Source organism: Schistocerca americana, chromosome 5 (assembly GCF_021461395.2).
Source record: "Schistocerca americana isolate TAMUIC-IGC-003095 chromosome 5, iqSchAmer2.1, whole genome shotgun sequence".
Lineage (NCBI taxonomy): Eukaryota > Metazoa > Arthropoda > Insecta > Orthoptera > Acrididae > Schistocerca > Schistocerca americana.
In genome coordinates, this window is record NC_060123.1 from 524,738,933 (window position 1) to 524,753,226 (window position 14,294).

The 14,294-nt window shown below is 42.2% G+C and overlaps 1 protein-coding gene across 1 annotated transcript in view; it reads right to left on the bottom strand.

Annotated features, from left to right (window-relative positions):
- The window catches only part of LOC124616483 (irregular chiasm C-roughest protein), a 337,995-nt gene that overhangs the window by 105,863 nt on the left and 217,838 nt on the right, over positions 1-14,294 (bottom strand). The window contains exon 6 of the mRNA XM_047144794.1: positions 11,489-11,683. Within this exon, the coding sequence (XP_047000750.1) occupies positions 11,489-11,683 (195 nt within the window). The remainder of the gene's footprint in view (positions 1-11,488; positions 11,684-14,294) is intronic.

Consider the following 14,294-nt stretch of genomic DNA (forward strand, 5'->3'; position numbering starts at 1 on the left):
ATCTGGTTTAGACTAATGGATAAACTGATTCACAATGAAGGTTTGCGAATTTAATGGAAACTGACATTGCCATCTAGAGGCACATCCGCCGCAGATCCAGATACGGAACACGGATTTATCACCGTTTTCTTAACCTAGCATAGACCCGTCAGTCACGTGGACATCCACCAGAAGCGACTCGTGGTTCGGATTCCATGTCAAACTGTAGGTCTTATTTTCCAAGAGCGGAACCGAAGCCGGGCTTCGTGGTCTAAAGGTTATTCGACAATGTTGTTAGCGACAAAGTGTGCTTGTGGAAAAGGAAAGACTGCGTCATCGAATCTCGACTCAAGATCTCGTTTATAGAATTTGAAAGGTGTCACGGTGCATCCACATAGTGCCATTGTTGACATAGCGACGAAGAAACAGATCGGAAAAAAGATTTGGTAAGCAAAAGGTGGTGGGGTCGAATCCCGGTTGGAGCATGGACTTTTATTTCTGTTCTATACCTTACCAATCACCTCTCAATGATTCGCCAGAAATGTGTCATGTTTCTGATTACACGATAACCTGTGATAACCTGTTGGTCACCGTTTTCCGGTTGGAAAATGGAATAGGTAGACGTAAGTAGCCGAACTTCCCCCCCTCCCCCACCCCTTGAACCATGGACCTTGCCGTTGGTGGGCAGGCTTGCATGCCTCATCGATACAGACAGCCGCACCATAGGTGCAACCACAACGTTTGGTTCCTGATGAGGGGCAGCGGCCTTCACAGTAGTTGCAGGGGCAACAGTCTGGATGGTTGACTGATCTGGTCTTGTAACATTAACCAAAACGTCTTCGCTATGCTGGTACTGCGAACGGCTGAAAGCAAGGGGAAACTACAGCCGTAATTCTTCCGCGAGAGGCCGGCCGCGGTGGTCTCGCGGTTAAGGCGCTCAGTCCGGGACCGCGCGACTGCTACGGTCGCAGGTTCGAATCCTGCCTCGGGCATGGATGTGTGTGATGTCCATAGGTTAGTTAGATTTAAGTAGTTCTAAGTTCTAGGGGACTGATGACCACAGAAGTTAAGTCCCATAGTGCTCAGAGCCATTTGAACCATTTGAACCATCTTCCGCGAGAGCATGCAGCTTCACCGTATGGTTAAATGATGATGGCGTCCTCTTGGGTAAAATATTATGGAGGGAAAGTAGTCCCCCAAACGTATCTCCAGGAGAGTACTACTAAGGAGAACGTCGTTATCAGGAGAAACAGAACTGGCGTTCTGCGGATCGGAGCGTCGAGGTCAGATTCCTTAATCGGGCAGGTAGGTTGGAAAATTTAAAAATGGAAATGGATAGATTAAAGTTAGATATAGTGGGAATTAATGAAGTTTGGTGGCAGGAGGAACAAGACTTTTGGTCAAGTGAATACGGGTTATGGATACAAAATCGAATAGGGATAGTGTAGGAGTAGGTTTAACAACGAGTAAAAAATAGGAGCGTAGGTAAGCTACTACGAGCAGCATAGTGAACGCAATATTGTAGCCAAGATAGACACGAAGCCCACGCCTATCACAGTAGTACAAGAGTACTTGCAAACTAGCTCCGCAGATGACGAAGTGATTGAAGGAATGTTAGATGGAATAAAAGAAATTATTCAGATAGTGAAGGGATACGAAAATTTAATAGTCATGGGGGACTGGAATTCCATAGTAGGAAAAGGAAGAGAAGGAAACGTACTAGGTGAATATGGAATGGGGGTAAGGGATGATAGAGGAAGCCGCCTGGTAGAATTTTTCGCAGAGCATAACTTACCATAGCTAGTACTTGGTTTAATAATCATAAAAGAAGGTTGTATACGTGGAAGAGACCTGGAGACATTGGAAGATTCAGATAGATTGTAAAATGGTAAGGCAGAGATTTAGGAACCAGGTTTTAAATTGTAAACAATTTCCAGGGGCAGATGTGGACTCTGACCACAATTTATTGGTTATGAACTGTAGACTAAAACTGAAGAAATTGCAGAAAGGTAGGAATTTAAGCTGCATAAACTGAAGGAACCAGACGTCGTAAAGAGATTCAGAGAGAGCATTAGGGAACGATTGACAAGAACGGGAGAAAGAAATATAGTAGAAGAAGAATGGGGAGTTATTTGAGATGAAATAGTGAAGGCAGCAGAGGATCAAGTATGTAGAAAGACAACTGGTAGTAGAAATGCCTGGGTAACAAAAGAGATATTGAATTTAACTGATAGAAGAAGAAAATATAAAAATGCAGTAAATGAAGCAGGCAAAAAGGAATACAAACGTCTCAAAAATGAGATCGACAGGAAGTGCAAAATTGTTAATGGCTAAGTAGGAATGGTCAGAGGATAAATGTAAGGATGGTAGAGGCATGTATCAATAGTGGTAAGATAAATACTAACTACAGGAAAATTAAAGAGACCTTTGGAGAAAAGAGAACCAATTGTATGAATATCAAGAGCTCAGATAGCAAACCAGTACTAAGCGAAGAAGGGAAAGCAGAAAGGTGGAAGGAGTATATAGAGAGCCTATACAACGGCGATGTACTTGAGGGCAATATTATGGAGATGGTAGAGGACGTACATGAAGATGAGATGGGAGATACGATACTGCATAAAAAGTTTGAAGGAGCGCTGAAAGATATAAGCAGAAGCAAATGCCCGGGAGTAGACAACATGAATGACGAATGGAAAAACAGGTGGAAGCCGACCTCGGGGAAGATCACTTTGGGTTCCTGAGAAATGTTGGAACATGGGAGGCAATACTGGCACTACGACTTATCCTAGAAGAGAGATGAAGGAAAGGCTAACCCACGTTTCTGGCATTTGTAGATTTAGAGAAAGCTTTCGAGAATGTTGACTGGAATTCTGTCTTTCAAATTCTGAAGTCAATTACAGAGAGCGAAAGACAATTTACAATTTGTACAGAAACCAGAAGGCAGTTATGAACCTCGAGGGGCATGAAAGGCAAGCAGTGGTTGGGAAGGGAGTGAGACAGGGTTGTAGCCTACCCCCGATGTTATTCAATCTATATGCTGAGCAAGTAGTAAAGGAAACAAAAGAAAAATTAGGAGTAGGAATTAAAACCCATTGAGAAGAAATAAAATCTTTGAGGTTTGCCGATGACATTGTAAAGGACCTGGAAAAGCAGTTGCACGGAATGGACAGTGTCTTGAAAGGAGGATAGACGATGAACCTCAACAAAAGCAAAACGTCGCGGAAAAATATGCCGTGATCAGGCGTCGAAGATCTTTACGACACTGTTACGCCAGACCGGCGGCTTGGTATAAGGAGACACAGTCTTTTTGCACATTCAGTTACTGAAAATTTGTTGTCAATATATGAATGTCAGCGGTGAGCAGTCTTAATTATGGAAACAGGTTTTCTTGTAATAGTTTCTACTTCTAAGGAAGACACATATCTATCTGCATAGCGAAAGCATATCTGTTTGGTGTACTTTGAGGTACAACAACAACTCGTGACTAATCAGGTGAGAGGATAGTTAATGTTTCACTTAACAGGACATGTAGGCGACTGACAGACAATTTGCTCAATTTTGACTTACAACTGGGCATATTCTTATACTGTCTAACGGGTGGACACAGCCTGCATATCACGATTCTGTTTGTTAAGATCAGGCACCATTGCCCTGTGTTTCACTGTGATACCATTTCTAAACTGTGACACGTTGAAATTCAGGTGAGAGCGTTTCTTGTTAGGGTACAGAAGCATTATGTTTTATTTTCATGGTTTTCAGCTCTGCAGTCGTGCTTTCTTTGTGACGAATGTGAAATCTGTTGTTCCGATGGTTGCTTTGTTCCATACACAGGAATCAATATCGGTCTTTCATTAAGTCATCCGTAAATGTAGGACAAGGTTTTCAACTTATTTGATATTATCGCAGTGAGTTGAATGTGTATGTGGTGTCTTTTGTTCCGTTTTGTGAAGATTTATGGTATTGTGTTCACTGTTGTCCTTAAAGAGCAGATGTAAGATCATCACTCAGTTTTCGTGTTTGTTTGCGGAGTAAAAACAGAAAGTTATTTCAAACGCTCTTTAATTATTTTTCATACCGCAGTCTTTTGTAAATTATAATGCTTTTTGTGGTCAGTTACCATGTACTCACTTATACTTTCTCCGACTTCATAGCTGATCCAAGTAATATTTGCTGAATACATTAGGCCTACACCGGAATCACTATTGTGATTCATTTGTCTTAAGAATAAGTGTCAGGTCATACAGTGTTGAAGCTACATCTCCATAGAACGCGTATTTTGTGCAAGAGAGGACGCACTGCACTATCTCATTCTGTTAGAAAGTTCGAACGTCTTGGTCGTAACTTTGCACTACTTAAACCCATGTTCAGAATGTTTTACACGTGCTGTGGCGCTATGAAGGTTTTGCCTACTTCCTCGTACCGGGTTGTTATTATTAAAGTGCAGCTACTCACAGAGCCCCATTGTGGGCTGTAATTATCAAATGGCATCGAAACTTGGTTGATATTTTGATGCGGTGATGCGAAACCGATTTACGCATAAAAATATTAGTTCCAATTCCGTCCACCAGGTGCAAATCTGGAGTTGGGCAGCATCTCGTCGGCGTCTCCGGGTCTCACATTGAACAAACTGTGTAAGTTACGTTTAATAATACAGTAAGACATGCTCAAAGTGGAAATGCATGGGACTGAAAAAATTTTCCGACCTGGACATATTTCTGGATTGAAATGAAATGTCGTGTGGCTAGGGCCTCCCGTCGGGTAGACCGTTCGCCTGGTGCAGGTCTTTCTAGTTGATGCCACTTCGGCAACCTGCGCATCGTATTTCTGGATTACGCAATAGTCATTAGGCTACATTAAATTTGGCAGTTATCCTACACAAAACTATAAATTTGAATTATGCACGTATTTACGTACCTTCACGTCTGCACAGATGTTCATTTAGTGTATATTGTGCAACAGAACACTAGACTTCACAGAATTTGATAAATCACATGGCATTTCTGTATTGTTTCTATAACTTTACTTTCGTTTGTTGTTGTGCGTACACACTCATTATTCTCGCGTTTATTTGCCTTGATTTCACTTTTTTGCATCCTTTTTATTGTTCAAAAATGTTTATTCTACGCAATTTTTTGCGCTAAACAATGATTCCTACAGTCTGGAAGCATTTGTGTGTGCTGCAAATTGCATAAAATCGTTGATGCATGCAATAGCTTCCTCAGGAAGTTTAATTTTTCTAGGTACATTTTGCTCTTCTTCTTCCTTTGTTTCTTCCTGATCATCTTCTGTGGCGCCGATTTATATTAAATCTGATGCTGAAATAAAGGTAGAAGGAGTTGATAGGTAAGACATTAGTTCGAATGTAGCCATCGGCACTGCATGGAATGTCCGGAATTTTAATTAATTCACTATTAGATTGAACAGTATTGTCTTCCATTGTGTTACTACTCTTTCATGCACGTTCTTTGCTTCCCCAAACACTTCATGTCACACGATGTGGTGATTAGCTACGAAACTGTCAAGCCACCCCATGGATGTCGTACTTCTTATTTCCAAACTCTTTAGCGAGTTTCAGAACCTCACTTTGCAACATGTATCCAGACGAAGGTAAGTTTCTTTGCTCGCGTGCCTACGAACCATTCCCACACAACCTCGTTAATTTCTTCATTTGCCGTTTTCTTCCCTATCACTTTCATCCATGTTATCCCTGTTCTTAAGGTATCATAAATTTGTTTTTTATCGCATTTCAAATGCACCATCATTTCGCGCACAGAGAGTTTTATTCTCACAAGCCTCCGCTACTTTAATCTTTTCGTTAAATGTTACCGGCACGTACTTTTTGTTCGACATCATGTTACCGGTATCATTTAAAGTGCTCCCAGTGAACTTAAATTGATACAAGATAATGCTCACAGTGAATTTATTAGGAAAGCTTGACCTTGCTGGGTCAACCATTGTTTAGCCGAACAACACCCACCTCTTTGACTCCGCATATTGTGGCAGAGTGTTCGTAAGTGCGCAACAATGCTCCTGTGTGTTCCAGCGCGCATCATTAATAATGGAAAACTTGTAAAGTCGACAAACGAGCGAACCATTTCCTTTGTTGTACCGACACTGTACACGCCTTGTTCGTTGGTGCACAGAGCGGCGCCGTGTGATGCCCACACCAGCATCACAGCCCTGCGCCGAAACTCTTTTTTCCTGATTGTACTGCTCAACAGCATTGTCATGGGTGTACAGTCTGCGTCAAAAGTAGCGTCCTTTTAGCCCTCGAGCGGGCGCGCTGTTTTTCATAACACGAACGGGCTCGCGGAGCACTTTATACACATGAAAAGAATAGGTTTCCTTATGTTACCAAGGTAAGTCATGCATGATCGAAATCACAGTTTACTCCCAGTTTATTTCAACAAGGAGAAAATTAACTTACAGTCGTGAGTAACTAATGTGTGCTGTAGTTCAGTAGTGCTGTCTGAGCCCTTTTCCACGTTATGCAACAAATTATTAGTAAAGTCTTAAAATTTGCATTCCGTTTTCGCGTTAGGCATGTTCCGCTTTATACGAAATATTAGCGTATAATAGTGTATTGAATGCTTGAGGAGTGAAATACTTGTACGTTTTGGGCAGATTTCCGAATTATCCACGTTCCGCTTTGATCAAGTTTTACTATACCATCATTCTCTCTTTCTCACTTGTTTGATCTCTTCTACCCATGTCCTGTTGCTGCTCCATTACATTATAAAAGCATTTCTATAGATTTTACTCGTATTCACAGCGCCAGATTTGCACCTGGTGGCCTAATTTGGTAACTAACTTTTTTCCCTGTGTAAATCGGTTCCTCATTAACGCATTAGAATGTATAACAAACTTCGCTGCTATACGATAATTAGAGTCCACACCGGCAATCTATGAGTAGCTGCTCTTACATAATAAACGCACGGTAACAGAGGTACAGCCTCATTATTCTTCGTTCATGGGTCAAAATTTAATATAGAAAGAGAATGTTTAAATATGAGAGTGATGATACTGAGTCATACTAGTCATGTACTCAGATTAAACTTGAAGAAAAATTAGAAATCCTTCAAAAGTGAATGGCGACTGCTCTCCATAATTTAACGAAATTATGTGGGTGATAGTACATTGTGCATCATCGGTGTACCCCCCTCCAGTCTTCCTGTTATAGACTGAATGAAGCGCCAAACTTCCCCTGTACCACTGTCTATGTCATGTGTTCATTACACGTTGTGTAAGTTGGGGGACCTTGTGAATAAGACCGCCTAAACCGATTCATAAATTTCTTTACTTGTTACATCGTTTCTGCTACAGGCGTCATCAGACATCAAAACACTTTGAACTTGTGAAACAAGGTTCAGTGTCATTATTAAAATGCCTAATCGCACGTTCAATGTTTTTTTTATCTCTGATGGGGACAGTAGCATAGAAATTTATTTAGGGATCTAGATGGTTTTGTACACAACACATCTGTAATGATCGCAGCTTTATACAGGAAGAAATACTTTTGCTGACTTTCATGAATCGTGAAATCTTGGAAGTATTTATGGAAATAAGCGCTTTTCTTGTAGTGTGTCCCATTGGAGTTGGTAGAACAACATTTGTGTCCACTTGTGAAACATGAAAGATGGCCTGTCTGCAGATGTAAACTACGAACCTGGCATATTCTTATCCGTAATATCTGTATTTATAACTGCTAGTGTGCTATAAGCGAAAGATTCATTGAAAACTGTACAGGTGTAACTGACCGGGTTGGAATTGTGCTCACATTCTGGACTCGCCTTCTGGAGGAGAACCGTTCAAATCCACCTCCTGCCATCAAGATTTAAGTTTCCCGCGATTACCACAAGTCAGTCCAGGCAGCTGCCAGGATGGTTGCTTTGAAAAGGGTACGGCATTCTTCTATAATCCGTGGTTGTGTTCCATCTTTAATGACATTCCTTTTGACTGGGCGTTTTCTAAATTTCCTTCCCTCCTTTTTGGAAGATAATATGTATACATTTAAAATTTCACCCGCTTCGAAACATTATGTCATGTTCCAGTCGCTAATGAAATGGGTTTCGAGAAAAAATAGTACAAAGAACAATAACGACTCCACAACATTTTGCACCACGACCTCTACTTCCGTTAATCAAGTTGCACATAAAACAATAATCCAGCGGACACAGCCCTGGCAGTAGTGCGATTTGATAAGCATATGTTTTTGTGCCTTCTACGAGCTAATGTCAAAAAGAAATTGCAAATCAGTTGCAGGCAGCAGATTAAGATTCAGCAATTCCTATTCTTTGAGATATTTCGTGTTTAGCATACACGAAAACACAAAAATAGAGCACGAAATATTTGGTTCCCGTACGTCCTCCCAAAAAAAAATGTTATTACACACAGTACGTTTCACACGAAGAGGAGAAGCAACTAGAATGTAATGGTTGTATTATCGATCATTTGATTCTAAGACGGATGCCAAAACTCCTTTTTTTGTTGAAAGACATTCCGGGCGTGAACCATTTTCATCGACTTCTGAGCGAGCTTTAAAACGTTTGGACCACTCAAAAACTCGCGTACGTGATGAACAGTTTTCACCATACATTTCTTTTACTAAAAGATAGCTTTCAGTAGCAGTTTTTCCAAGCTTCATTTGAAACATCGTGATAATTCGTCGCTCTGTTATTCTACTTATCATTTTTCCGGCAAATCAGAATAACAGAAAAACACGGGGAATGTAAATACATTGACTGCCAATGGGAACTGCTTTCAATCAGTGGGGATGAAAATTTGTGCCGAATTGTGACCCGAAACCATGTATCCAGCTTAGATGGTAGATGTGCTGAGTACAACGCCATCTGGATACAGTGGTCATCGCAGCTGTACAGAGTACCCTAACACGCCTACTGATAGACCCAAATTCTCATCTTACCCATATACTACTGATGTAACTCCCCTTGCCCATTATCATTATTGTGCGCGGGATTTCACCGATTCCTGTAAGAGTTCGAGCTTTCTATGCACCGTATCCGCCTGTTCCTTCGTTAATCCCCGAAATAACCGCAGCCAATGTAAATAAATACGCAAGGTAATTCAAGATATTAGCACCAAGCAAGCATTTATTTAAATCAATGAGGAACGCTGAAAATCTGCGCAGGACTAGGATTCCAATCCGGGGCACAGGAGGCGTGCTAGGGTAATAAGTGCAGTGGTGCTGACCACTGTGTCCGGATGGAGAGGTGTTCAGTGAACGGCCCCAGTAAGCAGAAAATCCATGGTCGAATCACGGGCTGGCACAAATTTTCAGATTTCCCCATTGATATGAATAGATGTCTGCTGGCAGCTAATATCTTTAATTCCTTTGCACCTTAATTCATAGTGGCTGCAGTATCAATTCTGCAGCATCAGTGTCTGTTCTTTTGGGCATGGACATGTCCGGAAGAACAGACACCACACATAAAAATAACAGCTCTAAGACATACCTATTGCAAATATCATATGTATGCTGATGACCTTCAGTTGTATCTAAATGTGAAACCAAGCAATCTTAAGAAAACTATTGAAAATTTCAATTCTGAACTCGATGCACTACCAAAATGGGCACAGGACATAGGATTACAACTAAACCCATCTAAAACCCAAGCGGTACTTGTTGGTCACCTTAAGCTCATTAGCTCAAAACATCGGGAATCCGTACCATCTCTTATCCTAAATGGAACAAATATTAACTTCTCTCCCTCAGCAAAGAGTTTGGGAGTAATAACAGATGAAAATATAAATTGGAGAGAATACGTAAGTGCAGTGTGCAAAAAAGCATCAGCATCCCTTCATGTCCTACAGAAATATAAAAAATCTTCCCTTTCGATCTGAAAAAGAAATTAGTACAAACGTTTATACTCCCAATCATTGACTACAGCGATATTATCCTAAAAGGCCACTCTCAGGAAAATCCGCGACGTCTGTAACTGGTCATGAATACCTGCATCCGATATATCTGTGACGCTCGACTTTTTGATCACATTTCACCAGCATATGCAAAATTGTCCTGGCTGCGTGCAGACAGACGCAGAGATTTCCATACACTCTTTCTCATCTACTGCCTTATAAATGTACACTGTCCCTTATACCTCTCCTCGTCCTTAACTCTTATATCGGAACAACATGACAGTAACACACGTTCCCGTCATAATAAAATCCTCCCTGTTCAACTGCATGGCTCAGTCACCTTCTTCAAGTCCTTTCCAGTAGCGGCAACCCGGCTCTGGAATAACCTCCCTCGCTATGTTAGAGAACTTTAAAACATGTCCGGCTTCAGAAAACAGTTAATGACGTATGTACTTAAGTAACAGTAATGCCTTCCTCTTAACATGAATGCACTTCACCTCATTACTTCCCTTTTTCTCAGTCTTTAAACCTCCCTGCCCCAAAACTCGCTATACTAGTAAACGTCTGCTTTACACACCAAGATATTAATGTACATCTGCAGAAATCTTCATTGCTATTGCCAATTTTTCTCATGTTTATCATTATTATTTGATTTATTTACTGTTATTATTTCTGCTTGTATCTTAATTTGTATGTATAGCACCTGTTGTAAAAATACTGCCAGCATTTGCTTTATTAGGTCTTAGTCATTACTCTTTATTCATATTGTCACTAGACTAATCTAGTTTTCTTATTTAAACTACTGTCATGATGTAACTCTGATGTGTGAAATGAAGCATGTGTGGAGAGTGGAATAACCTCCCTCCTTATGTTAGAGAACTTAAAAACATGTCGGGCTTCAAAAAAGAGTTAATGTCGTATCTACTTAAGCAACAGAAATGCCTTCCTCTGTAGATGAATGCACTTAACCTCATTACTTCCCTTTTTCCCTCTCCTTGAATCTCCCTGCCCAAAAACTCGCAATACTAATAAACATCTGCTTTACACACCAAAATATTAATGTACATCTGCAGAAATCTTCATTGCTATTGCCAATTTTCTCATGTTTTCATTATTACTTCTTTTTTTTTACTATAATTATTTTTGCTTTTATCATAATTTGTATGTATAGCACCTGTTGTAAAAATACTGCCAGCATTTGCTTTATTAGGTCTTAGTCATTACTCTTTATTCATATTGTCACTAGACTAATCTAATTTTCTTATTTAAACTACTGTCATGATGTAACTCTGATGTGTGAAATTGCTGCATGTGTGGAACACTGGTCCGATGAAAGAGAGGGCCTGATGGCCCTAATCTGATCAGGTTAGATAAATAAATAAATGAGACCTCTTATACAGACTAAGGCTGTCTACAGACCGATTTGTCCGCAGACCAGAGGTGAGGCACTCGACTGAGAAGGCTTCACACCTCACAGCTACAGATCGTTCATCTCTGACGACTGCCCCTTTATTTTATCGCAACCTCGTGTGCTAGAGAAGTGCAGTGGAACGTGAATGCGCTGCGAGGTAGGCTGCGCGCCGGGAGAGCGGCAGTGTGGCCTGGTGCTGGCCGGCTGCGGCAGGGCACTCACATCTGACGTCGAGGCGCACCTCGGTGTCGGCAGAGCCGCTGCTGTAGGAGCCGTGCAGCGCGACGCACTTGAGCGGCGAGCCGTGGCGCGCGCGGGCCACGCGCAGCTGCAGCACGCTGAGCGCCACCCACGTGCGCGGGTTGTCCGCCTCCTTGGCCGTGCTCAGCGAGCTCTGGCTGGTCACGTCCTCCTCACCTGCAACGACACCACACCCCACTCCAGCCGGGCGCTCGCAGGCAGCAGCGAGATTGGCAGCCGCAGAGTGAGTATTGTTCATATACACCGGATGACGGAACTCGAGAACGAAAATAACTTTGGCCTGATGTGTCACTTCCAAGTAATGTGGCTCGCTGAAACTTTCAATAAGTTTACGATGGCCGTCCCGTACTGATTTATAATTTATTTGTTGCCGTAATTCATGCTGCGCCATTTGATTCATCACTGTAGCTACAAGTATGTACTACACTACTGGCCACTAAAATTGCTACACCAAGAAGAAATGCAGATGATAAACGGGTATTCGTTGGAGAAATATATTATACTAGAACTGACATTTTCAAGCAATTTGGGTGCATAGATCCTTAGAAATCAGTATCCAGACCAACAGCCTAGAGGAACACTGTCTTCCAAATTCTGAAGGTGGCAGGGGTAAAATACAGGGAGCGAAAGGCTACTTACAATTTGTACAGACACCAGATGGCAGTTATAAGCGTCGAGGGGCATGAAAGGGAAGCAGTGGTAGGGAAGGGAGTGAGACAGGGTTGCAGCCTATCCCCGATGTTATTCAATTTGTATATTCAGCAAGCAGTGAAGGAAACAAAAGAAAAATTCGGGTTAGGTATTACAATCCATAGCGAGGAAATAAAAACTTTGAGATTCGCCGATGATATTGTAATTCTGTCAGAGACAGCAAAAGACTTGGAAGAGCAGTTGACTGGAATGGACAGTGTCATGAAAGGAGGGTATAAGATGAACATCAACAAAAGCCATGCGAGGATAATGGAATGTAGTCGAATTAAGTCGGGCGATGCTGAGGGAATTAGATTAGGAAATGACACACTTATAGTAGTAAATGAGTTTTGCTATTTGGGGAGCAAAATAACTGATGATGGTTGAAGTAGAGAGGATATAAAATGTAGACTGGCAATGGCAAGGAAAGCATTTCTGAAGAAGAGAAATTTGTTAACATCGAGTATAGATTTCAGTGTCAGGAAGTCGTTTCTGAAAGTATTTGTAAGGAGAGTGGCCATGTATGGAAGTGAAACATGGACGATAACTAGTTTGGACAAGAAGAGAATAGAAGCTTTCGAAATGTGGTGCTACATAAGAATGCTGAAGATTAGATGGGTAGATCATGTAAGTAATGAGCAGGTATTGAATAGGATTGGGGAGAAGAGAAGTTTGTGGCACAACTTGACTAGAAGAAGGGATCAGTTGGTAGGACATGTTCTGAGGCATCAAGGGATCACCAATTTAGTATTGGAGGGCAGCGTGGAGGGTAAAAATCGTAGAGGGAGACCAAGAGATGAATACACTAAACAGATTCAGAAGGATGTAGGTTGCAGTAGGTACTGGGAGATGAAGAAGTTAGCAAAGGATAGAGTAGCATGGAGAGCTGCATCAAACCAGTCTCAGGACTGAGAACCACATCAACAACAACAACAACAACAACGCCTGGGCATTGAGTAAAACAGAGCTTGGATGGTGTATACATGTACAGCTGCCCATCCACCTTCAACACGATAACACAGTTCATCAAGGGTTCTGACTGGAGTATTGTGACGAGCCAGTTGCTCGTCCATCATTTACCAGACGTTTTCAATTGGTGACAGATCTGGATAATGTACTGGCCAGGGCAGCAGTCGAACATTTCCTGCATCCACAAAAGGCCGTACAGGATCTACAACATGCGGTCGTGCATTATCCTGCCGAAATATAGGGTTTCGCAGGGATCGAATGAAGGGTAGATCCACGGGTCGTAACACATCTGACATGTAACGTCCACTGTTCAAAGTGCCGTCAGTGCGAACAAGAAGTGGCCGAGGCGTGTAACCAATGGCAGCCATGCCATCATGCCGGGTGATACGTCAGTATAGCCATGACGAATACACGCTTCCAATGTGCGTTCACCGCGATGTCGCCGAACACGGATGCGACCATCAGGATGCTCTAAACAGATCCTAGATTCATCCGAAAAAATGACGGTTTGCCATCCGTGCACCCAGGTTCGTCGTTGAGTACACCATAGCAGGTGCTCCTGTCTGTGATGCACCGTCAAGGGTAACCGCAGCCATGGTCTCCGACCTGATAGTCCATGCTGCTGCAAACGTCGTCGAACTGTTCGTGCAGATGGTTGTTGTCTTGCAAACGTCCCCCCCTGCTCACTCGGGGATCGCGACGTGGCTACACGATTCGTTACAGCCATGCGGATAAGATGCCTGTCATCTCGACTGCTAGTGATACGAGGCCGTTGGGATCCATCACGGCGTTCCGTATTACCCTCCTGAACCCACCGATTCCTTATTCTGCTAAGAGTCATTGGATCTCGACCAACGCTAGCAGCAATGTCGCGATACGATAAACTGCAATCGCGATAGGCTACAATCCGAACTTTATCAAAGTCGGAAACGTGATGGTACGCATTTCTCCTCCTTACACGAGGCATTACAACAACGTTTCACCAGGCAACGCCGGTCAACTGCTGTTTGTGTATGAGAAATCGGTTGGAAACTTTCCTCATGTCAGCACGTTGTATGTGTCGCCACCGGCGCCAACCTTGTATGAACGCTTTGAAAAGCTAATCGTT